We start from the raw sequence: 26500 nt of genomic DNA on the forward strand, positions 1-26500 counted from the left end.
TAAAAAAAAAAATTAAAAAAAAAAAAGAATGAAACCTTGCAACAATGTAGATGTAGCTAAGAAGTATAATGCTCAGTGAAATAAGAAAGAAAGACAAACACCATATGATTTCACTCATATGTGGAATTTAAGAAACAAAACAAAAGAACAAAGGGGAAAAAAAGAGACAAACAAAAAAACAGACTCTTAAACTATAGAGAACAAACTGATGGTTATCAGAGGGGAGGTGGTTGGGGAGATGGGTGAAATAGGTGATGGAGATTGTAAGTACCCTTATCATGATGAGCCCTGGGTGATGTATGGAATTGCTGGATCATTATATAGTACACATGAAACTAATATAACACTGTATGTTAACTATACTGGATATAAACTAAAATTTAAAAAATAAGATTTTTTAATGAAATAAAATAATAAATAAAAAAGAAATTATTATTATTTAGATGTTATAATTAGTTTTATGGTTATGTTTTTTTTTAATCTTTATCTTTTAGGGCTACATACCAAAATATTATAGATGAATTGATGTGACATACACAATTTGCCTTAAAACAACACAGAATGAGGGAAAGTAGACAGGAATATAGGTACAGCAAAACTGGCCAGGGGTTAATGATTATTGTAACTGGGTGATGAATACATGGGGGTTCATTATATTAGCCTATTTTTGTGTGTGTTCAAAATTCTCTCTAATAAAAAGTTTTAAAAATTGTGGTAATGGTAAGTGAGATAACACAAATCAATCCTTCCAGTACAGACTATTAGAAAAATCTGGACAAGTAATATTAAAGACATACGTTTTGAGGCACAGAGGGATAACCAGATATTAAAAATTTTCTGGCCATATACTGGGCGAAGATGGAAGCCCAGAGAAAAGAGGCCAGCATCTGGGGACACTTTTCCTCTGAGGTCAGTTGCCAGATCTTGAGGGGATATGACTCAGAGCAGTTCCCTTGACAACCTCACTGGTCTAGAGAAACCCAGACTGCAGTCCAGATCCCACCCACAGTTGCCCTATAGAACACCACTTGAGCTGGAAACCCAAAGGGCTAAAACACAGGAATAAAAGTGTTAGAAGTACATAGCCTTTGAAGGGTTTGCAACGCAGCTTTGAACATTGCCAAAACTTAAATTGGACTGAGGTGATTCTGGATCACTAGCATATGCAGAAACCTGGACAAATAAAGAGAAGTCTTCTGCATAGAAAGATACCATTGTCCTACACCTTCAAATTATTTCTAGGAAAAAATTTAGCCAACACTATCTGGCACAAAATTGTAACAAACCAAACATCCAAGTAGATCTGGCAATAAATAAATGAAAACCAGCAAAAATAATAGGCAATATAAAAGAATTATTCACCATGATCTAGTGGGATTCATTCCTGGGCTGTGGGGCTGGTTCAACATTCACAGATCAATCAATGTGATACATCACATTAGTAAAAGAAAAGATAAGAATCATATGATCCTGTCAATCGATGCAGAAAAAGCATTTGACAAAATTCAGCATCGTTTCTTAATAAAAACCCTCGAGAAAGTCGGGATAGAAGGAACATACTTAAATATCATAAAAGCCATTTATGAAAAGCCCACAGCTAATATCATCCAATATGGGGAAAAACTGAGAGCTTTCCCCCTGAGGGAAACACGACAGGGATGTCCACTCTCACCGTCGTTGTTAAACATAGTGTTGGAAGTTCTAACATCAGCAATCAGACAACAAAAGGAAATCAAAGGCATCAAAATTGGCAAAGATCAAGTCAAGCTTTCACTTTTTGCAGATGACATACTACTACATGGAAAACCCAATAGACTCCACCAAGTCTGCTAGAACTGATACATAAATTCAGCAAAGTCGCAGGAAACAAAATTAATGTACAGAAATCAGCTGCATTCTTATACACTAATAATGAAGCAACAGAAAGACAAATAAAGAAACTGATCCCATTCACAATTGCACCAAGAAGCATAAAATACCTAGGAATAAACCTAACCAAAGATGTAAAAGATCTGTATGCTGAAAACTATAGAAAGCTTATGAAAGAAATTGAAGATACAAAGAAATGGAAAAACATTCTGTGCTCATGGACTGGAAGAATAAATATTGTTAAAATGTCACTACTACCCAAAGGTATCTACACATTCAATGCAATCCCAATCAAACTAGCACCAGCATTCTTCTCGAAGCAGAAGCAATCCTAAAATTTGTATAGAACCACAAAAGACCCCAAATGGCCAAATTAATATTGAAGAAGACCAAAGCAGGAGGCATCACAATCCCAGACTTTAGCCTCTACTACAAAGCTGTAATCATCAAGACAGCATGGTATTGGCATAAAAGAATTTTTTTAAATAAAAATTAAAAAAAATAATAATAGGCAATATAAATGCAAGAAAAATTCAGACCTTGGGGTTATGGTAACTTTAAAGTAACTCTGCTTACTATTTTCAAGGAACTAAAAGCAAGATTATAAAACTTCACAGAAAACTGGAAATTGTAATGAAAGGATCAAATGGAGATTTGGGAAATAAAAAGTACTACAGTGAAAATAAGAATTCAATATCTAAGCTTAATAGCAGGTTAGATACAACTGAAAAAAAAAGTGAGTAGAAACATAGGTCAGAATCATATATACCCAAAATAAAGCACAGAAAGACAAAATATAAAAAATATAGACAAGAGGGTAAAAATCATAGCACAGATAAGGAAATGGTCTAACATACCTGTAAGTGGAGTTATAGAAGGAAAAGAGTGGAAAAAAAGCAATATTAGAATAAATAACGACTAAAAAATATCCACAACTGATAAAGGGTCATTAAACAGCAGACTCAAGAAGCCCAGCATGTGCACGAGGTGGACACCCACATGAGAAAGAGGACAGCAATGGCAAGGAGACAGATCACATGTAGGAAGGTAGATCAAAGAAGTATCTCCCCTGTTAGATAAAGGAATTACAAATATGAAAAGAGAGAAATCCAGAACGAACTGTGCTGTGTTGGACTGCAATTAAAGGTACTGTTGTGAACACAGATTACTTAGCTCTGTCCACTCAGAGGGACATTTGGGCATACATAGCACCCAGACCCTAGCTTCTAAATATTATTCTCCACTAAAAAGGAACAGGACTCCTGGGAGAAATGGCTGATTCCAAGACTGAGGCAAAGAAAGTAGATGGGCCTGGAATATCTCTGTGCTAGAAAACAAGGAGATGCTCAAAAAAATAACAGTGATGTGTCAAAATGTCACAGAAGCGTACTCAAAGAGGATTCCTGAGTGCATCAAAATAAAAAAATCACAGTAAAAGAAGATAACCCATTGGATAAAATAGGAAACCATGAATCTAAACTGAAATAAATAAATTGAAAGTTAGATGACGATGGGATATGTACATGATTTCACAGTACTGCCCCACAAATACTTGTTGATCACAAAAGGAAAATAGCAATTTCAGAGTGAAAAAGGCTGGCAGATATCACCTTAAATATCATAAGTAATGGGGCACATTAAAACTGTATACTACTTGATGGCTGTCAAAGTTCATGAAAGTTAAAGAGAGACCAAGGAAACTTTCCAGACTAAAGAGTCCCAGAGAGACAAACTAAATGCAGTCTGTGATTCTCAAATGGGCAATTATCAGGATAGTTAGGGAAACTTAAATGGGTTTTAATGATTAGATGGTAGTAACATGCCAAAGTTAATCTCCTGATTTCGGTGGTTGTGCTGTGATTATACAGGAGAACATTCCTATTTGGAGGAATGGAGGGAAAATACCCTAAAATAATCAGGGGAGATGGGTCATTAGGTTCGCAATTCACTCTCAAATGGTTCAAGAAAAAAAGTTCTTTACACTGTACTTGCAACTTTTTAAAAAGTTTAATTTGTTTCAAAGTTAAAAAACAAAAAATTTAAGAGTGCCTGGGTGGCTCATTCAGTTAAGCATCTGACGGTTTCAGCTCAGGTCATGGTCTTATGGTTTGTGGGTTCAAGTCCCAAATTGGGCTCTGTGCTGGCGGATCACAGCCTGCTTGGGATTCTCTCTCTCTCTCTCTCTCTCTCTCTCTCTCTCTCCCTCTCCCTCTGCCCCCCCCCCCCCCCGTTCATGCTCTCTCTCCCTCTCAAAAAATAAAAAATAAAAAAAACTCTTGTAAAACTTTTAGAAAAAAAAGAGAATTCCCTTAATCTGCTATGGCAATGTTTCTCAAAGCTGGTCCAAAGACTGGGGCCAGTTCTCAAATTGTTACTGGTATGTAATGAGATAGAAACAGAAATGAGAGTTTTAAGAACTTTTATAACAATATGACAAGTGATTTTATATCTTTTGAATTGGTAAAAAGAATTTGAGCTTATAATCAAGATGTCTTTCTCATTTTTCTAGTAATTCATCTTTTTTTTAAGATTTTATTTTTAATCTCTACACCCAAGGTGGGGCTCAAACTCATAGCCCCAAGATCAAGAGTTGCATGCTCCTCCAACTGAGCTAGCCAGGCACCCCTAATTCATCTTTACTTTATCAAGGTTTTGGTTTGCCATAGATTGGAAATTTTTTTAAAAAACCTGGTCCTATATTTTTGCTATATTTTTATAAGTATGTGATAAAGAATATTTATTAAAAACAAACACTATTGCAAATATCATACCTAATGGTAAAATGTTGAAGCTTTCCTCTGGGGACAAGATTAAAAACTGCTAGCACTTTAATTTAATATGGTACCAGAGGTCCTGGTAAGTGCAGAAAGGCAAGGGGAAAAAAGGTTTAAGAATTAAATTTTTTTAAAAAAAGAATTAAAAAGAAAAAAAACAAACATGTAGATTGAACACATAGAATATTAAAAAAAATTTTTTTTCAGAAACCCAATTACCTACCTCCAACACCTTCTACTTTGCACCTTATCCCTTTATGTTAAGATAAAGGCCAAGGCAAAAACATAATACTGTCCTTTTCTCACTTAGATAATACTTCAGACCCTATAACCACTAGCCTCTGATGTGTGCTTTGGGCAGAACTTTGTACGTTTCAGATTTGAACTTACTCTGTCATCTAATTAATAAACTTTTTAATGGAAGGTAATGGGCTACCCCCTTCCTTTCCTTTGATTTAGACAACTCTCAAGTTTCAGCTCACAATTCTGAACTAGAAGTGTAAGTTCTTATATTTTCATATTTCCTATGGCACCCTGAATAGTATAGGCATCTAGTAGGTACTCAATAAATTCCCAGAGAATTGGTTTCAAAGCAGAAACCACTTTCCACTTTGGAATCACATTCACAGAATGTATGAGCCCAAAGATGGAGGTACACAGACACGTATATAGGCAGGCAGGTAGGCAGATAATGTAAATAAATGAAGAAAGCAAATGTTTAAAAAACTAAAAGTAAAAAGTTTGCTGTAATGCCATCAGAGAGTAGTAAGGGGAATAATAATTCAGTGTGACTATTCAGAGTCTTAGCTTCCAAGGCTTGTTCTGTACAACTTAAGTTCAAGGCTCCTTCATTGAGAAATGGGAGGAATGTTGACCTTTATTTGTCATGATTTGAGAAAATGCCAATCAACTTTAAGAAACATGTAACCCAAAGGAGGGGCGCCTGGGTGGCTCAGTCGGTTAAGCATCCGACTTTGGCTCGGGTCATGATCTCACGGTCCGTGAGTTCAAACCCCGCATCGGGCTCTGTGCTGACAGCTCAGAGCCTGGAGCCTGTTTCAGATTCTGTGTCTCCCTCTCTCTCTGCCCCTAACCCATTCATGCTCTGTCTCTGTCTCAAAAATAAATAAACGTTAAAAAAAAAAAAAATTTAAAAAAAAAAAAAAAAAGAAACATGTAACCCAAAGGAGCTAAGAGACTTTTTGCTGGGTTAGAATTATTTCCTACCAACCATCCCCCCTCCCCCTGAGGGTTCACTCCATGAAGGTATCCAAAAGAGCCCTGAGATTTCAGTCCAGTTCCTGTCACTGACCTTGGGTATATGACCCAAGCTGAATGACTATGCATAAGTTCCTACCTTCTCCGGGTTTCAGGTGCAATGCCAATCAAAGAATCTATGATCACAGGTCTCCCTGATGTACAGGATTCTGTCCCACTCATCTCCTCCTATTCTAGGCAATGTTCCCAGTTCCAACCATGCCCCAGTGAGCTGTGTGATTTGGGAATATCCCCTAGCTTCTTGTAGCTTCATTTTAGCCTTTGTGCAATGGGAACACCTGGACTGTGTCTGAGGTTTCCTCTACTTCCCCACCACACACACACACACACACACACACACACACACACACACACACATTAAAATAAAACACAAAGGTGAGAAACTGTGACACTACTGCATCAACTCCTGGTCTGCCCTCAAAGTATTGTTTTACACAGAAATACATATCCACACAGTTTTACAGAGTAAACTCCACTGGCTCTTGGGAAAGCAAATGGCATTTTTGTTGTTTCCAGGCTGCTGTTTATGATGGAACATTTGGGAAAAGACAAAGGTAGCAGAATCAGTGACTGGTACACCTCCACCGGTCATGCCCTGGTCAAAGAAGAGACCAACTCTTGATGTCTGATATAACTCTCTTTTGTCAGGATTTAAATTAGCATATCTCTGAAGGAATAGGAGCATAGAATTTGAGTGTTATTTTTTTATAGCGGCCTGAAAGGGTAAAAACTTCCTCCACAAAAGAACACAACTGTTTCTACTTAATATTAAGACCTAGCCTAATGGAATAAGACAAATGGTACCAAACACCAAGTATCAGCACTCAATGAGGAAGCAGTTCTGACCCATGCTATGTGTGACATCTCCTCATTTCCCTATCACCACCAGTGGAAGACAAAGTACTCAGAAAAGGAGAATGCCTGACCTGGGAGTCAGTCCAGGCCCTGCTGGACCTGGCACCACAGACCCAACCTTATACCATGCCACTTTCCCTCTCATCTACCATGCTTTAGACATATCGGTCTCCTTGTAATCACCCAGCCCTTCTCTCAGGGCTTTTGCTCACAGTGCTCCTTCTACCTGAGTCACTCTTCCCCTTGCTACACCATTCTTCACGTGACTGGCTTCTGAATCTCCTCACATAAGTGTTTCCTGACCACGCTATGCAGATGGACTGCCTACACTGCCCAATGCTCTTTTCCATCATGACATCTATTTATTTTTTATTAGCTTTTTATCACTACTTTAATTGTTTGTTTTCTGCCTCACCCCCCACAAGATTGTAAGCCTGCCTCTGAGGGCAGGATTGTCTTTTTTGTTTATTGCTATATATCCAGCATCTAGTACAGCAGGTGGCACATAGTAAGTATTCACTATACATCTGTTATATGAATCAGTGACCATTAGGAAAGCTTCTCAGAATTCAGTTTGGTCTCAGACTTCCAGGACCACAGTGGCTCACCTTGTACATAGGGCCCCATCTCTGGGTGCTCCCTGACCCGCAGACTGTAGGACTTTTTTTGATCAGATTGCTTCAGCAGATCCCGCACTCGTTCATTATAGATTTCCAGAAAACTAAAGACATGTAGAACAAGGCACGTAATTACATTTTGAAAAATGGGGACATCTTTTCAAAATTACATTGTGAAAAAAAGGCAACATATTAGATTTGGAAAAAAGTAGGGGAAACACTAAGCCAAGAATCAGAAGGTTCTAATTCTTGATCCAGTTCTACCTCTGACACTCTTAAGACCTTGGCCATGCCAAGGAGCCCCACTGAGTCTCTTTCTACATGTGCACAATTGTGCTGCTAGCGTTAGCTGTCATCACTTGACAGTCTTAGGTTTACAATGTCAGCGCTGACTCAAATTTAGCCTTCAAGAGGCTATTTCAGCATGGTTTTAGGATGCTGCCACCAGCCTTTATCTTGATCAGGCCACCATACCGCAAAGTCTAAAGGCTTATTTCTTAAGTGATTTTCAAATATGATCTTTGAGCTCTTATTATTCTGTGATGGCATCTTGAGAGCCAGTGTTGAGCAATGAGGACAGTTAAATGAATAAGATTCTGGTCCCTACCCCTAATTTAAGTAGGACAATTCTCATTTCACCTGTTTTATACACAGCAATTCTGGTTAACATATGCTGTATCTTATAGGTATCTACTAGCATTTCATTCCTTTTCAAAATAACAACATAGCTGGGCATCTGGCTGGCTCAGCTGGTGGAGCATACAACTCTTGATCTTGGGGTTGTGAGTTCAAGCCTCACGCTGGATGTACAGATTATTTAAAAATAAAATCTTTAAAATAATAACAAAATAGCTACAACTCTTAATTAAAATCAGCAAAGATTTTGTTAAATAAGAAAACATAATTTGGATGTAAATTTTAATAAATAAAAAATTAAATTAAAAAAAAAAAGAAAAGAAAACAAACCTCACAGAAAGGTCTTCCTCATCAGAACACAGATGTTTGCCTGTGAAGCCAGTGACCAGAAAAAAAGGCTCCAGATCAGAGCTGAACACTATGCACATTCTTATAAACTGTTTCTTCTTAACCTTCCCAGATTTGGACACAGGAATCCCAGATGTCTCTCAGAGTAGTGGTTCCCAGATTTCATGGCCAATAAATATGTACATGTTCACAGACACACATATACATGTCTAAAAATTTTACTTTGAAACTTAAAAAAATGTATAAATAATGTTCACTATCACTTAATTTTTAAAAAGGGCATTTATTCTTTTTGGGATGATGAAATGTTCTGGAATTAGTAAGGATGACTGCACAACCTTGTAAATATAAAAAAAAGATCACTGAACTATACACTTTGGAGGCATGAATTTTATGGTATATGAATTATGTCTCATGTTTTTTAAAAAGGACATTGAACACCAAAAAAACAGAATACCAAAAATTAAGGGCAATTGGTAACCTTGCACCAACATTTTCGCTACAGGCTGGTTAAAACTTCATATGGGAGTAATCAGCACTGCCTTGGAACTAGAGCTTAGGAACTACTGACCCAAAGAACAACCTACTGGAGCTGCAAGAGAAATTCCAACAGCTGGTGTTAAACTGTAAGGAAAGTGAAGAAAAGGAACCCAGATAGCCAGGGCAAGCTGGTCCACAGGAAACACCTGTTTAAGCCTGGGGATAGGAATTAAGATTCCTACAACCCAAAGATCTAAGTATGTTTCTCATCACTCTATACTGCAAAATATTTCTGCTGTGACTTTTCTCCATCCCTCTAGATGACTCTTGAAGCAAAGAGAGGACAGCTGAACATGCTACAATTTGGAGTAGAAACGGAAATATCTTAGGCCCTAGGGCCTGACAGGTTCTTACCTTACTTTTATCCTACAAGAGGAAGGCAGTGGGGCATAGTCTTCCTCCCTGATGAAGAGACCCTGCACAAACCAGAGGGTTGGAGTTCACTGAAGGGAGTGTACAAAGGAGGTGTACTTTGAGAGGATCTAGTCAAAATAGAATCTATACCTCACATATCCGTGGCGTCAACCCAACAGAGGCCTAGAGAAGAGAAGAAAGGAAAGCATTACTGTTCACTTACAGTGAAGCTCTCCCACAACAACCAGGAACCAAGGTTGGCAGGGGGATGGGCACATGGGTTCCCTGTGCTACCTCTTCGTTTTAGGCAGGTTCACTGGAAGTATGTAGAAGATTCTATTTGCCTGTGCTCTCAGGAGACACTCACGGGAGGAATGTACCAGCTGAGAGGCAGATCACCACCGTAAGAAGGAAGAGTGGAGAAGCTAACAAACACAGGTACCTGCTTTCATGCAATAAAGATTACATCCTTCTTGGATAAACCTATTTACCACGGCGGGCCCTCCCAAAACACTTCTATCCCTACACATAGAGAACTATACATATACATTTAGGGGGCGCCTGGGTGGCTCAGTTGGTTGAATGAAAACTTTGGCTCAGGTCATGACCTCACAGTTTGTGAGTTCATGCCCCACATTGGGCTCACTGCTTTCAGTGCAAAGCCCACTTCGAATCCTGTCTCCCTCTCTCTCTGCCCCTCCCCTGCTTGAGCTCTCTCTCTCAAAAATAAACATTAAAAAAATTAAAAAATAAAATAAAATACACATGGGGGTCTGGATGACTCAATGGGCTAAGCATCTGAATCTTGATTTCGGCTCAGGTAATGATCTCCCAGTTCGTGGGATCCAGCCCCACGATGGGCTCTTCATTGACAGTGCAGAGCCTGCTTGAAATTCTCTCTTCCTCTCTCACTGCCCATCCTCCCACACTCTCTCTCTCTCAAAATAAATAAATTAAAAAATAAAATAAAATAAAGCACACATTTAGGGAAAAGTAGCTTCTTTTTTCATTTTAGACCCATTGTTAACATGTATGTAGGTTAAAGCTTTTATACCCGTGGTGTAGTCAGCATTTTCTCTTAATTTCAAATATATAAAGTCACACTAAACCACAGACATAGTAGCAATGAGCTGAGCCCAAGGCAGCAGGGGTAATCTTTTTTTTTTAATGTTTTTTTTTTTTTTTAGGTTGTCTTTCTACTTTATTATTTTTAGCACAAAAATGTTTAATTTTAAGGAAGTCCAATTTATCTGGGGGTTTTTTTCTTGCCACTTGTGATTTTGGTGCAGTATATCTAAAGTCATTGACTAATTCAACGTCACAATGATTTACTTCTATTTTGTTTTGTTTTCCAAAAAAACCCTACAATTTTAACGCTTAAATTTAGATCTATGAATGATGTTGAATTATTTGTAGTTATGAGGTAGAGTTCTAGCATCTTTCATTTGCATGAGTGTATCTAGTTGTCCCAGCAACATTTTTTGAAAATACTATTCTTTGCCCATTGAATTGTCTTGGCACACTTGTGGAAAGTTTAAGAGTTTGTTTTTCTATTTTCTTCCATTGATTTATATGTCAATCCTTATAAAAGGTCCACACAATCTTATTTAGTTTATCTTTCTAGTAAATGATGAAGTCAAGGAGTATGAAACCTCCAAATTTGTTCTTTTTCAAAATTGTTTTGGACGTCCTGAGACCCTTTAATTTGCATATGGATTTTAAGATTAGCTTCCCAATTTCCACAAAAAAAATGGTAGCTGGATTTTTTTTTTAATTTCTTTTTTAAAATTTACATCCAAGTTGGTTAGCATACAGTGCAATAATGATTTCAGGAGTAGAATCCAGTGATTCATCCTCTACGTATAACACCCAGTGCTCATCCCAACAATTGTCTTCTTTAATGCCTCTTGTTCATTTAGCCCATCCCCGCACGCACAACCCCTCTGGCAACCCTCAGTTTGTTCTCTATATTTAAGAGTCTCTTATGGTTTGTCCCCCTCCCTGTTTTTATATTATTTTTGCTTCCATTCCCTTATGTTCATCTGTTTTGTATCTTAAATTCCACATGAGTGAAATCATATGATATTTGTCTTTCTCTAATTTTGCTTAGTATACCTTCTAGTTCCATCCACATTGTTGCAAATGGCAAGATTTCATTCTTTTTGATTGCCAAGGAATATTCCATCGTGTGCGTGTGTGGTATGTATGTGTGTGTGTATGTGTGTGTATGGAGATATATATATATATATATATATATATATATATATATATATATCCACACACACATCTTCTTTATCCATTCATCTGTCAATGACATTTGGGCTCTTACCATACTTTGGGTATTATCGATGGTGCTCCCATAAACATTGGGGTGCATGTGCCCCTTTGAAACAGCACACATGTATCCTTTGGATAAATACGTAGTACTGCAATTGCTGGGTCACAGGGTAATTCTATTAATTTTTTTGAGGAACCTCCATACTATTTTCCAGAGTGGCTACACCAGTTTACATTCCCATCAGCAGTCCAAAAGGATTCCTTTTTATCTGCATCCTCACCAACATCTGTTGTTGCCTGAGTTGTTAATTTCAGCCATTCTGACTGGTGTGAGGTGGTATCTCATTGTGGTTTCGATCTGCATTTCCCTAATGATGAGTGATGTTGAGCATTTTTTCATGTATTTGTTGGCCATCTGGATGTCTTCTTTGGAAAAGTGTCATGTCTTTTGCCCATTTCTTCACTGGATTATTTGTTTTTTTGGGGTGTTGAGTTTGATAAATTCTTTATAGATTTTAGATACTAACCCTTTACCTGATATGTAACGTGCAAATATCTTCTCCCATTCTGTTGGTTGCCTTTTAGTCTTGCTGTTTCCTTCCCATGCAGAAGTTTTTTTATCTTGATGTGGTCCCAAGAGTTCATTTTTGCTTCTGTTTCCCTTGCCTCCAAGACGTGTTGAGTAAGAAGTTGCTGTGGCCAAGGTCAAAGAGGTTTTTGCCTGCTTTCTCCTCAAGGATTTTGATGGCTTTCTCTTATGTTTAGGTCTTTTATCCATTTCGAGTTTATTTTTGTGTACGGTATAAGAAATAATGTTTATTTTTCAGAGAGCGTGCTCATGAGAGAGGGGGAGGGGCAGAGAGAGAGGGCGACAGAGAATCTGAAGCAGGTTCTGTGCTGTCAGTGCAAAGCCCGACATGGGGCTCAAACTCACGAACTGTGAGATCATAACCTCAGCGAAAGTCAGATGCTCAACCAACTGAGCCACCCAGACACCCCTGGGGGGTAATCTTTCAGAAGGAATAATGTCCCAGATAATGTCCATGTGTAGTGTTATTTGCCACCTGCCCCACCAGTTCAACTAACCAAGGTACTCCTAAACATAAAACAAAGAGGTGTGCTTAAGGACCTCTACCCTCCCAATTTTCCATGACAAAGGAAGGTTCTCAAAAGTCCTTCATATTTCTGAAAGTTCCATCCCAGCAGCTGGTCCTCCTGCTTCTCTCTAACACTCAGATGGAACACATAGCCCCATTTCTGCACAGCCCTAGGCAGCACTTAAGATTCAGTCTGTCTCATCCACTCCTAAGGTGTTAAAAAGCTTCAAGTGACGAACTTGGAAATGATATGAGAAATTCAGCACTGACAAGGTCTGCTTCATCAAAGGGAGTTGTAAAATTCTAAGGTTCTTCAGGGTTTAATAAGGAAGGGCTAATTATTCAAAGTTCACTTTTCAATTAAAGTGCTAAGAAACCCAATCTTAATACAGAAGAGAGCCCATTAAATCTTATTAAACTTGACTGCTAAATTCATATTCTAGCTCTCAGTAGCAAGGACATTTGAGATTCAGGCTTGCTGTGGCAACAGAAAGAGATATATTTCAATACCAACACTCACTGGGGTCCCCAGCATGGTATATGTCTTCCCAGAGCCTGTCTGCCCATAGGCAAAAAGGCATATGTTGTAGCCTTTGGCAGCTCCAGACAGTACTTCGGTTCCCAAATCTTGGAACACCTGTAACAACAAAAGTAAAAAGCATGTCACTATAGTCCTTCCCATAGCATATTGAGGGACCATATCATTTTAAAATTTTCAATGTCGGAGAGGGAAGATGGCGGCGTAGGAGGACGCTGGGCTCACCGCGCGTCCTGCTGATCACTTAGATTCCACCTACACCTGCCTAAATAACCCAGAAAACCGCCAGAGGATTAGCAGAACGGAGTCTCCGGAGCCAAGCGCAGACGAGAGGCCCACGGAAGAGGGGCCCCTCCTGAAGTGGATCACCTAAGGAGAAGCGAGCTAAGCCTGCCCCTCCTGCCCCCGTGCACCTTGCCTACCCACCCCAGCTAATACGCCAGATCCCCAGCACCACAAGCCTGGCAGTGTACAAGTAGCCCAGACGGGCCACGCCACCCCACAGTGAATCCCGCCCCTAGGAGAGGGGAAGAGAAGGCACACACCAGTCTGACTGTGGCCCCAGCGGTGGGCTGGGGGCAGACATCAGGTCAGACTGCGGCCCTGCCCACCAACTCCAGTTATAAAATTTTCAATGTCTAGCCTTGTGCCCAACACACAGTAAGTATGTTAAAACACATTTGAATGAATAAATTTTCCCTAGCAAACTTTTTCTGAAACTGAATTTGTTCTTGTAAAATCATAGGGAATTAATAGTCATGTGTACTTGAAACACTTTATAATATTTTGGATTAAAAAAACCCAGGGGTGGGGTGACTGGGAGGCTCAGTCAGTTAAGTGTCCAACTCTTAACTTGGGCTCAGGTCATGATCTCGTGGTTCGGAAGTTTGAGCCCTACATCAGGCTCCACGTAGATGGTGCACAGCCTACTTGGGATTCTCTCGGAGTCTCCCTCCCTCTTCCTCTCTCTCTCTCTCTCTCAAAATAAATAAATAAACTTAAAAAAAATAACCCTGGGGTGCCAGGTTGGCTCAGTTGGAAGAGCACGTGACTCCTAACTTCAGGGTTGTAAGTTCAAGCCCCATATTGGGTGTAGAAATAACTTAAATAAATAAAACTTAAAAAGAAATTAAAAAAAAAATAACCCAGAGTAGTGACATATGGAATTGTTCAATCACTATATTGTACCCCTGAAACTAATATAATACTTTATGTTAACTAACTAGAATGAAAATAAAAACTTAAAAAAAAAAGAGCTGTATTTACACTTCTTATCACACATAAAGGTTGAGGTAAGGTTGATACTATTTGTGGATCTATTTACCCATCCTCTCTCCAAACTTGTGGTAGTAGTATAGAAAAGTAGGGTTGGAGCTTGTTATTTAAAGAGAGAGGATTCATGTAAAATATATTTTTTAGTAGGGCCTAACATTAGGGAAACTTCTTAAAATGATTTCTCTTCCTCTAAACAGCTACCTATAGTTTAATTATTAAGAACACAGGCTTTGGGAGGTGCCTGGGTGGCTCAGTCAGTTGAGCATCCAACTTTGGCTCAGGTCACAATCTCACAGTTTGTGAGTTCGAGCCCCACATTGGGTTCTGTGCTGACAGCTCAGAGCCTAGAGGCTGCTTCAGATTCTGTGTCTCCCTCTCTCTCTCTGCCCCTCCTCTGCTCATGTTCTGTGTCTCTCTCTCAAAAATAAACAAACATTTAAAAAAAATATTAAAAAAAAAAAAAAAAGAACACAGGCTTTGGAACTTTCTAGGTTCAAAGCCTGGCTCCTTGGGCAAGTAACCTTACCTCAGTTTCCTCATCAATGAAACAGATTTTTAAAAAGCACCTAAGAATAGGTTAAGGGAATTCTGAAACAACATCAAGCATACTAACATTCACATTATATGAGGCTGAGAAGAAGAGAGAGAGAAAAAGGGACAGAAAATTTATTTGAAGAAATAACAGCTGAAAACTTCCCTAACCTGGATAAGAAAACAGACATCTAGGTCTCAGAGGCAAAGAGAGCCTGAAACAAGATGAACTCAAGGAGGTCCACACCAAGAGACATATAATTAAAATGTAAAAAATTAGGGGTGCCTGGGTGGCTCAGTAGGTTGAGCCTCTGACTTTGGCCCAGGTCATGATCTCCTAGTCTGAGTTCGAGCCCCGCGTTGGGATCTGTGCTGACAGCTCAGAGCCTGGAACCTGCTTTGGATTCTGTGTCTCCCTCTCTCTCTGCCCCTCCCCTGCTCATGCTCTGTCTCTCTCTCTCTCAAAAACAAATAAACAGTAAAAAAAAATTTTTTTATGCAAAAAATTAAACATAAAAAGACAATCTTAAGAGCAGGAGAAGAGGGGCACCTGGGTGGGTCAGTCAGTTAAGATTTCGACTCTTGATCTCAGCTCAGGTCTTGATCTCAGGGCTGTGAGTTCAAGTCCTGCACTGGGCTCCATGCTGGGCATGAAGACTAGTTAAAAAAAAAAAAAAAAAAAAAAAAAAAAAAGCTGGGGTAGCAATACTTACATCAGACAAAAAAAGACTTAAAGACTAACAATACACAAAGAACTGCATTACATAATGATAAAGGGATCAATAAAATAAGAGGATATAACACTTATAAACATCTATGCACAGGGGCATCTAAATATATAACACAAATATCAGCAGACATAAAGGGAGAAGTTGACAGTAATATGTTAATAGTAGGAAATTATAACACCTGATTTACATCAATGGACAGACCATACAAACAGAAAATCAGTAAGAAAACAGCGGACTTGCATAACACATTAGACCAGATGGATGGCTACATGCAGAAGAATGAAACTGGACCACTTTCTTTTTTTAATAATTTTTTAATTCCAAATTTTTTTAAAATTTACATCCAAGTTAGTTAGCATACAGTGCAATAATGATTTCAGGAGTAGAATCCAGTGATTCATCCTCTACGTATAACACCCAGTGCTCATCCCAACAACTGTCTTCTTTAATGTTTCTTGTTCATTTAGCCCATCCCCCCACGCATAACCCCTCCAGCAACCCTCAGTTTGTTCTATTTAAGAGTCTCTTATGGTTTGTCCCCCTCCCTGTTTTTATATTATGTTTGCTTCCCTTCCCTTATGTTCACCTGTTTTGTATCTTAAATTCCACGTATGAATGAAGTCATATTTGTCTTTCTCTAATTTCTTAGCATAATACCCTCTAGTTCCATCCATGTTGTTGTAAATGGCAAGATTTCATTCTTTTTGATTGTCGAGGAATACTCCATTGTATATAGATACCACATCTTCTTTATCCATTCATCCATCGATGGACATTTGGGCTCTTTCCATACTTTGGGGTGTTATGCTAAGTGAAATAAGTCATACAGAGAAAGACAGATACCATATGTTTTCACTCTTATGTGGATCCTGAGAAACTTAACAGAAGACCATGGGGGAGAGGAAGGAAAAAAAAAAGTTAGAGAGGGAGGGAGCCAAACCATAAGAGACTCTAAAAACTGAGAACAAAATGAGGGTTGATGAGGGGTGGGAGGTGGGGAAGGGTGGGTGATGGGTATTGAAGAGGGTACCTGTTGGGATGAGCACTGTGTGTTGCATGGAAACCAATTTGACAATAAATTTCATACTTTGGCTACTGTCAATAATGCTGCTATGAACATTGGGGTGCATGTGCCCCTTCAAAATAGCACATCTGTATCCCTTGAGTAAATACCTAGTAGTGCAATTGCTGGGTCATAGAGTAGTGCTAGTTTTAATTTTTGGAAGAACTTGTTTCTCCAGAGTGGCTGCACCAGTTTGCATTCCCACCAGCAATGTAAAAGGGTTCCTCTTTTGAAACTGGACAACTTTCTGACACCATACACAAAAAAATAAACTCAAAATGGGTTAAAGACCTAAATATAAGACCTGAAACCATAAGACTACTAAAAGAAAACACAGGCAGTGGGGTACCTGGGTGGCTCAGTCAGTTGAGCATCTGACATCAGCTCAGATCATGATCTCCCAGTTTGTGGGTTCAAGCCCTGCATCAGGCTCTCTGCTGTCAGCATGGAACCCACTTCAGATCCTCTATTCCCCTCTCTCTCTGCCCCTTCTACACACATGCACTCACTCGCTCTCTCTCTCTCTCTCTCGCTCTCTCAAAAACTTGCCTCAGCAAGTTTTCTATATCTGTCTCCTCAAGCAAAGGAAACAAAAGCAAAACTAAAAAATTGGGACTACTTTAAACTTAAAAGCTTTTGCATAGCAAAATAAATATCAGCAAAATGAAAAGGCTACTGAACAGAAGATATTTCCAAATACTATATCTGATAAGGGGTTAATACCCAAAATACATAAAAATATATACAACTCAATGTCAAAAAAGCAAATAATCCAATCAAAAACAGGCCAAGGACCTGAATAGACCTAGTTCCAAAAGAAACCTAAAAATGACCAGAGATGCTCAACATGATTAATCATGGAGGAAGTGCAAATCAAAACCACAGTGAGTTATCACCTCAAACCAGTCAGTATGGCTAGTATCAAAAAGACAAGAAATAATAAGTTTTGGTGAGGATGTGGAAAAAAGGATGTGTAGTGCACTGCTGGTGGGAATATGTGTGGAGCCCCTGTGCAAAAAGGTATGGAGTTTCTCAAAATATTAAAAATAGAAAAATGCCATATGACCCTGTAATTCCACTTCTGTGTATTTACCCATAAAAATGAAAATATCAAACTCAAAGAGATAAATAAACATTTATGTTCACTGCAGCATTATTTACAATAGCCAAGATATGGACGTAACCTATGCCTGTCAATCAATCAATCAATACATGATATACATTATACAATGGAATATTACTCAGCCATAAAAAAGAATGAAATCTTGCCATTTGCAGCATCATGAATAGACCTGGAAGGTATTTTGCTAAATGAACTAAGTCAGACAGGAAAAGGCAAATACCGTATGATTTCAATCATATGTGAAATCTAAGAAACAAAACAAATGAACAAACAAAAAACAGAAACAGACTCATAAAACAGAACTGGTAGTTGTCAGAAGGAAGGGGGTTTAGGAGATGGTTGGAATAAGTGAGGAGATGTAAGAGATACAAATTTCCAGTTATAAAATAAGCTACAGGGATGAAAATTACAGCACAAGGAATATAGTCAGTAATACTGTAATAACTTTATAAGGCGACAGATAGTAATTATACTTACGGTGGTGAGCATTTCATAATGTATATAATTGTCAAATCACTATGGTATATATCTGATACTAATAAACTATTTTATGACAATTCTACTTCCAAAAAATATAAAGATGATGAAGACACCGGCCCTCTCCCTGGCCAAAACCAAAAACATACGAGGCCTGACCAAGACAACCCTATGGAAAGGATCTCCCCTCTGATTTCCTGCTAGGGCTTTCCATTGTCCAATGCCAACCTCAAGCCAGAGGTTAAGAGAGTCCATTTTTTAGTGCAACAGGTCACCCTTGGGGCAAAAAATAAGATGGAAATTTTTTTAATGGTTTTTAATTTTTTTTAAATTTTTTTAATGTTTTATTTATTTTTAAGACAGAGAGAGACAGAGCATGAGTGGGGATGGGACAGAGAGAGAGGGAAACACAGAATCCGAACCAGGCTCCAGGCTCTGAGCTGTCAGCGCAGAGCCCGACACGAGGCTCGAACTCACAAACTGTGAGATCGTGACCAGAGCCGAAGTCGGACGCTCAACCGACTGAGCCACCCGGGCGCCCCTGAAGAGTTCATCTTGAAGGGCAAAATGAAGACATTCAACAGAACCTAAAAAGCAAAGGGAATGCTGGCTGAAGAACCTGGAAAGACTTTATGAAGTAGGGAACATCTGAACTGAGTTTCAAGACAAAAGGACTTTCAGAAGTGCCTGGGCAGTTCAGTTGGTTAAGCATTTGACTCCTGATTTCAGCTCAGATCATGCTCTCACAGTTTGTGGGATCAAGCCCTACATCAGACTCTGAGCTGACAGCATGAAGCCTGCTTGGGATTCTTTCCCTCTCTCTCTCTGCCCCTCCCCTGCTCGCCTGCATGCTTTCTGTCTCTCAAAATAAATAAATAAAAAGACAAGGATTTTCATGATGGGGATGATTGTCTAGGTTGGATAAACAACACATGTAAAGCTTGGAGTAACGAAAATACATGGCTATTCAGATGGAATTTGGAAAATCAGATACATTGGGAGATAAGACTTAAGTATTGGGGTAATGCTAAGGATTAGGTTTTCTTTCATCTTAGTGTGTACTGCATTATTTATGGCAGAATCTCAAGGAATATGATGAGCAACCTATTGTTCTACCATGAAAAATTAGCAGTACAAGGACAACTAGGCAGCAAAGAAATTAAGAAACCCACTTATAAATAACCCTTAAATCAAAGAAGAAATCAAAACTAAAATTATAAACTACTCACAAAGCAATGAAAAGAACACCGTATCATACCAATGAAATAGAGTGAAATATATGATTGAAGAGTAACATTTTGTTTATACATTGGCTTTTGACTTTCTCCACATCTTCCTTTAGTTCTCTGAGCATCTTTAAGGCAACTGGTCTATAGTCTTTGTTTAATATATCTGCCTTTAGGGCTTTTTAAGGGACAGTTTCTGTTGATTTTTTTTTCCTTTGAATAGGCCACACTTTCAGGTTTCTTTGTATGCTTTGTGACCTTTTACATTGAAAACTGAACATCTGAATCTAATAATGTAGTAATTCTAGAAATCAGATTCTCTCCTTTGCCTGGGGTATCCTGTGTCTCATTATTCTTTTTGTTTATTGTTTTTGTTTTTCTGATTACTGTAGGCTATCTCTGTGCCAGGATCAGCCTGAGGTGTAAACCTAAGGTTCTAGCAAGTGGTCTTTTCTGAGCCTTTCCCTGGGCACGCATGGTCACTTTCTAATTTTCCCCATGTGTGGAGTTGTTTTTCAATGCCCTGGTCCTTAGTGTCTGACTGCAAAATGGAGAAAAGCAGAAAAATGAAGTAGGAGTGGAGTGGGGAGTTGTCACTTCAAATCCCCTGGAAGTCACTTCAGCTGTATGGGGAGGGACTTGCAACAATGGGAAACATGCGACAACAATGACTACTCAACTCTGCAATTCTGTGATCCCAAGCAGGAATTGGCAATCAGCACAGATTCCTGATATTTGGAAGACAGGGTCCTTTTTGTCCACCCGACTTGTGCAAGCTGTGTACAAGATGCTCCAGGACCCATGTACAGCTGCCTGCCACGTGGCTGGGGATAACAAATGGGTAACTGCTACTGTGCTAGAAGCTGAAATTGACAGAAATTAACTGCGATTTATCCCTCAAGTCTTCCTCTGGAAAATGCAAGCCTTCAAGAAAATCCAGAGTTCCAAAAACCATTACATCAGACAGTTTTGTCTAGTGTAATCCCTGTCTAGGTTGGGGAACAGATTCTTCATGCTTCCTGATAAGGGAGCATAAGGCAAGCTGAGGGAAAAGTACAAGCTAACAGTATTCCCCCACCCCAGTTGGGATATGTGTGATATTCCTTGGACACTCCTGGCAACCTAAGAAGAAAGGAAAGGGGTTTAAGTGCTTCCCATGATGATATGGGAAACAAAGGCAAATGAAAAATTTAATTCCCTTACTGCCTACAGCCCAGTGACAAGTCCTTGAAAGTGGCAGTGACCTCCTTCTAGGAGCTCAGCTGCCTGATGATAACACTTTGCTAGGGGCAAAAGGGAATCTTGGCTTAACATTATCCTGACCCCCAAGGTCCTATAAGTCTACTTTAGCCTATGAAAATTCCTTTGGAAACTTTATCTCAGCTCCCCCAAGATATATGCCAGCAATCATACTCCAAGCTTAAGGCCCTCTGATATACATCTGAAAGGTCTCATGACTGAAGTTTTACTAAATTATAATAAATGACATTTTCCTAACAGCAACTGGCCCCTCAAGGTCCCAGAAACCTTGCTTTCAAAATACCTAGAGACTTATTCTATCTTTAACCCCCTTCCACCCTGAGGGTATATAATCAGTTACCCATCACAGCCCCAATGCAGTTCTTTCTGCCCATGGGTCCTGTCCCCGTGCTTTAATAAAATCACCTTTTTGCACCAAAGACATCTTCAAGAATTCTTTCTTGGCCTTTGGCTCCAGACCACCCCACCATCACCCCAAAACTTCATCATTTCCTACTCTGTCATTTTCCCAGACTCCTCTCCTCCATAATTATTCTTTAAAATACAAATTAGTAGCCCCATATTCCCCTATTGAAACTCTATATATTTAAGTACATAGAAGTTTCTTTTATTCTTGAACCCATTACCTGAGATTCACCCATATTATCACCCTACGGATGTACTTTTCCTTTTAATTTTCTGAAAACAAATAGAAATATGTGAAGTAATGTTAAACTACTCAGAGACTAATAAAATCAAGTGAAAGAAGTTACATTTATTTATTCAACAAATATTTATAGAGTGCCTACTAAAGCAAAATACTGTGCTGGGCACTGCTCCCATTGTTTAAAGATAACTGTTAGGATTGTTTTGCACCATTAGTACTTCATTAGAAGTGTTTTTATTCAAAGCCAGGGTTTTAGATCCCTATAACCAGTAACACTTACTTAGCAATTATTTCATATTAGGGGCTCTTCTTAGCACCTTAAATGATTTAGTACTCCTCACAATATATCTATGGGATAGTTACTATTATTATCAATCTCTAATTTTCACAGGAGAAAACTCAAGTGCCACAGGTACCAAGTACTTCTAAACAAAGCTCTTGCTCTTAACCAACGTGATACCCTGCAGCTAACAAATTAACTACTCATGGAATTACCAGGAAAGGCAAATCTTATCTGCTAAACACAAAGCTATTACCCTACAATTTAAAACTATCTTCATGGTTTCCTTACTTCCTGTTATTTTGCTTTACAGTGGAAGAAACTTTACCAAGTCTCCTTTTTAGTATTTCCTCTTTAGTATTTAGTATTAGGAGTTCCAATAATATCTTGTTAGGGGGTCCTGGGTGGCTCAGTTGGTTAAGAGTCTGACTTCGGCTCTGTAATGATCTTGCGGTTAGTGGGTTCATGCCCTGCCTCAGGCTCTATGCTGAGCGGAGCCTGGAGCTTGCTTCAAGTTCTGTGTCTCCCTCTCTCTCTGCTGCTCCCCTGCTCACTCTCTCCCTCTCTCAAAAATAAAATAAAAACATTAAAAAAATTTTTTAAATAAAATTTACCAAAAACAATAAATTCTAATCCTACTGCCATTTGTTAATTGCTTTTGGAGTTTTCTGCTCCATTAACCTCTTCATTGCACATAAAGAGAATTACAATCTCATCCCAAAATTTCACACACACACCCTTATTAAATGACCAGAATTTGAAGCTTATTACAGACACACGCTTATATTTTTTTTTCTTTGCTGTTTTTCAAATTACAAAGAATGCTCACTTTTTGTATCAAGTTAATACAACACATGAAAAAAAAAGCTAACCTTTCCTTACCCCTAATGCTGCTCATTTAAGTATCCAACAGGTAGCTTTCAGTACTAAGACAGGGAAGAATATATCCAACAAGTATGTCATTCCATACTTTCCTCCACATATACAAGGATATACAGTTGTTTTTGTTTGTTTTCACTGAAATAGACACATACAATACACATCAACCTGTAACTTGCTTTTTATCATATAGTATATCATGAACATACAGGTTATTTGCCATAGATATAATTTTTCATTTTTCATATATACACACCATAGCGACAGTCATACAAACACAATTTAAAATGATTGGGATAGGGGTGCCTGGGTGGCACAGTCAGTTGACTGACCAACTCTTGATTTTGGCTCAGGTCACAATCTCAAGGTCATAGGACTGAGCTCTAAGTCAGGCTCCACATTCACTGCTTCCTTCCTCTCCCAACCTGCCATATAGATGGAATCACAATATGTAGCCTTTTCAGATTGGTTTCTTTCACTTAGTAATATGCATTTAGGGTTTTTCCCTGTCTTTTCATGATTTGATAACTCATTTCTTTCTTTGCACTGAATAATATTCCATTGTCGGATGTACCGCAGTTTATCCATTTACCTACTGAAGGACATTTTGGCTGCTTCCAAGTTTTGGTAATTAAGAATAAAGCTGCTAAAACATTTCAAGCACAGGTTTTTGTGTGGCCCTAAGTTTTCAACTCCTTTGGGTAAATACCAAGGAGCATGACTGACCAACGCTAACTTTCCCCTCATCTTACACCAAGATCTCCAAGAATCCATGCATTCCAATCTTTACCTCTGGGTACTCCAAAACAGTCCCCATGTCTGTATGAAGTCCTGTACCAGCTTCCTCTATTAGAATTGCAACAAAGCCTGAGGCCCCCTCCCCTGAACTCTCTAGCCCCCGACTGTCTGCTGATCCCATAGTTATTTTTTTTTTAAGGGTTGGATTTAATTGTTAGTTATAGGACATCCCAAGACACAAAATTCCACATAGAAATAAGAAATCCACTGAGAGGAGAAGCTTCACACAGTATGCATAGTTTGGAACTATTCAGTATAGTTTGGTCATAAAAAGTGCTACAATAGCAAACCACTTTTTAAAAGTTCTTAGTAGAAAAACAGTAAGACAAACATACACCAAACATAGTACACAACTTTAAGCCTCAGATGTATAATCTAAAAGTTAAAGATCCCAGCAGTGCCATCCTTAACTTGGTAGGGTAGTTTCTGGCACAACATTTTGATCCCCTTCTTCCTCTATAGGGAAATACTTCTCAATCAAGCTTAATGAAGCTTTGTACACAGACTCATCTTCATAGTTTTGTAGACATTCAATTTTGTCCAAACCCCCATATTCTTCAATCATTATACGAGTTTCTCAACAGCTTAAAAGATACACGAAACAGCATCCAGAATGACACTGTCATCAGTCACAATTGGCAATTCAGTAGCTCCTAGAAGCTTCTCAAGTTGGGGCACAATTCCTGTTTTCACAACCATTTCAATCCATTCATTTGGACCATTGGTAAGGGAGAAAATGGCCCAGCAGGTATCTTCTAATACTTCTGGATCATCATGAGGCAGGGGATGAACTCAAGTAGGAAAAATTTTGTGCAACAGCATCTAATGGAGGTGCATGAATCTTGTTGCGACAAAGTTCAAAATGAGTCCAGGTAAGATGATGCAAGTAACCACATGTTAAAGATGACATATTAATAGGGTGTCTGGGTGACTCAGTTGGTTAAGCTTCTGATTTTGGCCCAGGTCATGATCTCACGGTTCATGGGTTTGAACCCCATGTTGGGCTCTGTGCTGACAGCTCAGAGACTGGAACCTGCTTTGGATTCTGTGTCTCCCTCTCTCTCTCTCTCTGCCCCTACCCTGCTCGCATTCTCTCTCTCTCTCTCTCTCTCTCTCAAAAATAAATAAATGTTAAAAAAATTAAAGATGACATATCAGGAAGTGTAAGAAGAGCCAACAGTAGATCAACTGCACCATATTTGATAACCAAGTCTTGGAAAACTGAACCATCACCTGCAATGTTTCCTAGAGTCCATACAGCTGTGTACTGATGTGATGAGAGATATCAACAGAGAAGTGAATGCTGGGATAGCACTCTATCTGCCACAGCCTTGCTCTGTTGCAATGTCCTGGAAGCAGTGTTTGTGAGCACTGAACCAGAGCCAGACTGAATGAGACCACCACCAGTTCTGCCCAAGGACACAAAGTTTGGAATCAAACCAGCCCAGATTAGGTTGTCAGTGGGGGGTTATTGTTCCCTAGAAAGCCATCTCCTAGCAGCCTCAGTAGCTTGGAGCTGGCTTTCCAAATCTGTTGCTATTTATGCCTGTGACAATGTCATCAACAGGCCAATCTATAGTGCCCTGCTTGCTGCAGTTTTCTTGCAGTGGAGAAATAGCATCATCAGGAAAAGAGATGACATTGCTCCTTTCAGCATGTGGTCATCCTTCTTAGCTTCTCTCACCTCCATACTAACCTCAATTTGGCACCCCCTCATTTCTATACTATCTGTCCCCTTGTTCTTGAATCTGTTAAGGCACGCAGCTGGTGAACTGGCACTCTGATTAGTGGACACGGTTATGAGACAAAGAAAGAAAACGACAGAGCTGGCTTAGGCTATCACAGGAAGCTTCTTAACTTTAAAAAAATTGGGGGCTGGGAACGGAGGGAAGCTGAGAAACATTCAAGTCTCTAAATAGTCTGTAAACATGTGATTTTTCGGATTCTTCAACCTCTTGGCATAATGTGCCCCAAATAATTTTCCCCACGATCCTATAAAATACTAGAAATGCTCTCCATTAGAGGAATTCACATTGTAACGTCACAGTGTCCCTATTAAAATATACAGGCAAAAACATAAAAATTAATTAATAATAAAATTAAATAAAATGCCCATGCTACTAGGAAGGGCAGAGGGATATATTATTTTGAATGGAAAAAGGATTCAAGAAATTATTGTATGCTGGATAAGATCCTGATCAGGTATCACAGAACTCAGTGACAACAACAACAGATATTTATTATCTGCTAAGCACTGATCTAGGTGCTTTATACTTCTTTATTCATTTAGTCCTCACAATAGCTCTGAGGTAGGTACCATTATTATCCCCATTTTACAGATAAGATAACAGAAGCACTGAGCGATAAAGGGACTAGCTCAGGATCACAGCCAGTAATTTGTGAATCTGGGAAATAAACCATATTTTTAATTACTATACTTCACCACCTTTCATCTAGGAAAGAGATGGGGTGACAAGAGGAAAGTCTAAGGTCTCTGGTATCAGACCCTAAAATATACCCTCACTACTAAATTAATTCTTTTCTCATCTTTATCCAAAGATAAAAACAGAAATTCCTGTCTCTAGGCAGTCCCTCAGTCCACTTACCTAGGGCTTCTTATTCTGGAAAGTAAAATAAATAAATAAAATAAAAAAGTAAAGAAAATTGCACACAGCAGCAGTACTACTATAGAGAACTACTATATACACATACTCATTTATATAAACATACATGCATGAAGAAACATAAATTTATATTCCCAGTTTAAGCCCCTGGTTCCTGAAGGAACCAGGAAAACTGAGCTTTGAGATCACCAAAACACGTCTTTGTTTATACAAGAGTTTGCTGTTTCTAACAATACTGTTTTGCTAAACAACGCTCACATGGACAACTGTCTGAATGGCATGTGAGATCTGGTAGATCCCATATGCAGCTGTCCTACCCTCTGGACATAAGCGAGGAATTCCTAAAATAGACAGATGAGTATCTAGCTCTAATGCTTCCCTTTTCTTTGCAAAAAGATGGATTC

The 26500-nt window shown here is 38.9% G+C and overlaps 1 protein-coding gene across 4 annotated transcripts in view; it reads right to left on the bottom strand.

Annotated features, from left to right (window-relative positions):
• Positions 1-26500, bottom strand: part of STARD9 (StAR related lipid transfer domain containing 9) — a 135293-nt gene that overhangs the window by 57177 nt on the left and 51616 nt on the right. For 3 of the 4 annotated variants that reach the window (XM_042942255.1, XM_042942256.1, XM_042942254.1), the window contains 4 exons: positions 13166-13282; positions 9422-9454; positions 9272-9333; positions 7385-7497 (listed from right to left, as the gene is read on the bottom strand). In XM_042942255.1, the coding sequence (XP_042798189.1) occupies positions 7385-7497; positions 9272-9333; positions 9422-9454; positions 13166-13282 (325 nt within the window). Of the gene's footprint in view, positions 1-7384; positions 7498-9271; positions 9334-9421; positions 9455-13165; positions 13283-26500 lie in introns of those variants that run through there. The other variant, XM_042942257.1, reaches the window with a different exon arrangement.

The sequence above is a fragment of the Panthera leo genome, chromosome B3 (genome assembly GCF_018350215.1).
Source record: "Panthera leo isolate Ple1 chromosome B3, P.leo_Ple1_pat1.1, whole genome shotgun sequence".
Lineage (NCBI taxonomy): Eukaryota > Metazoa > Chordata > Mammalia > Carnivora > Felidae > Panthera > Panthera leo.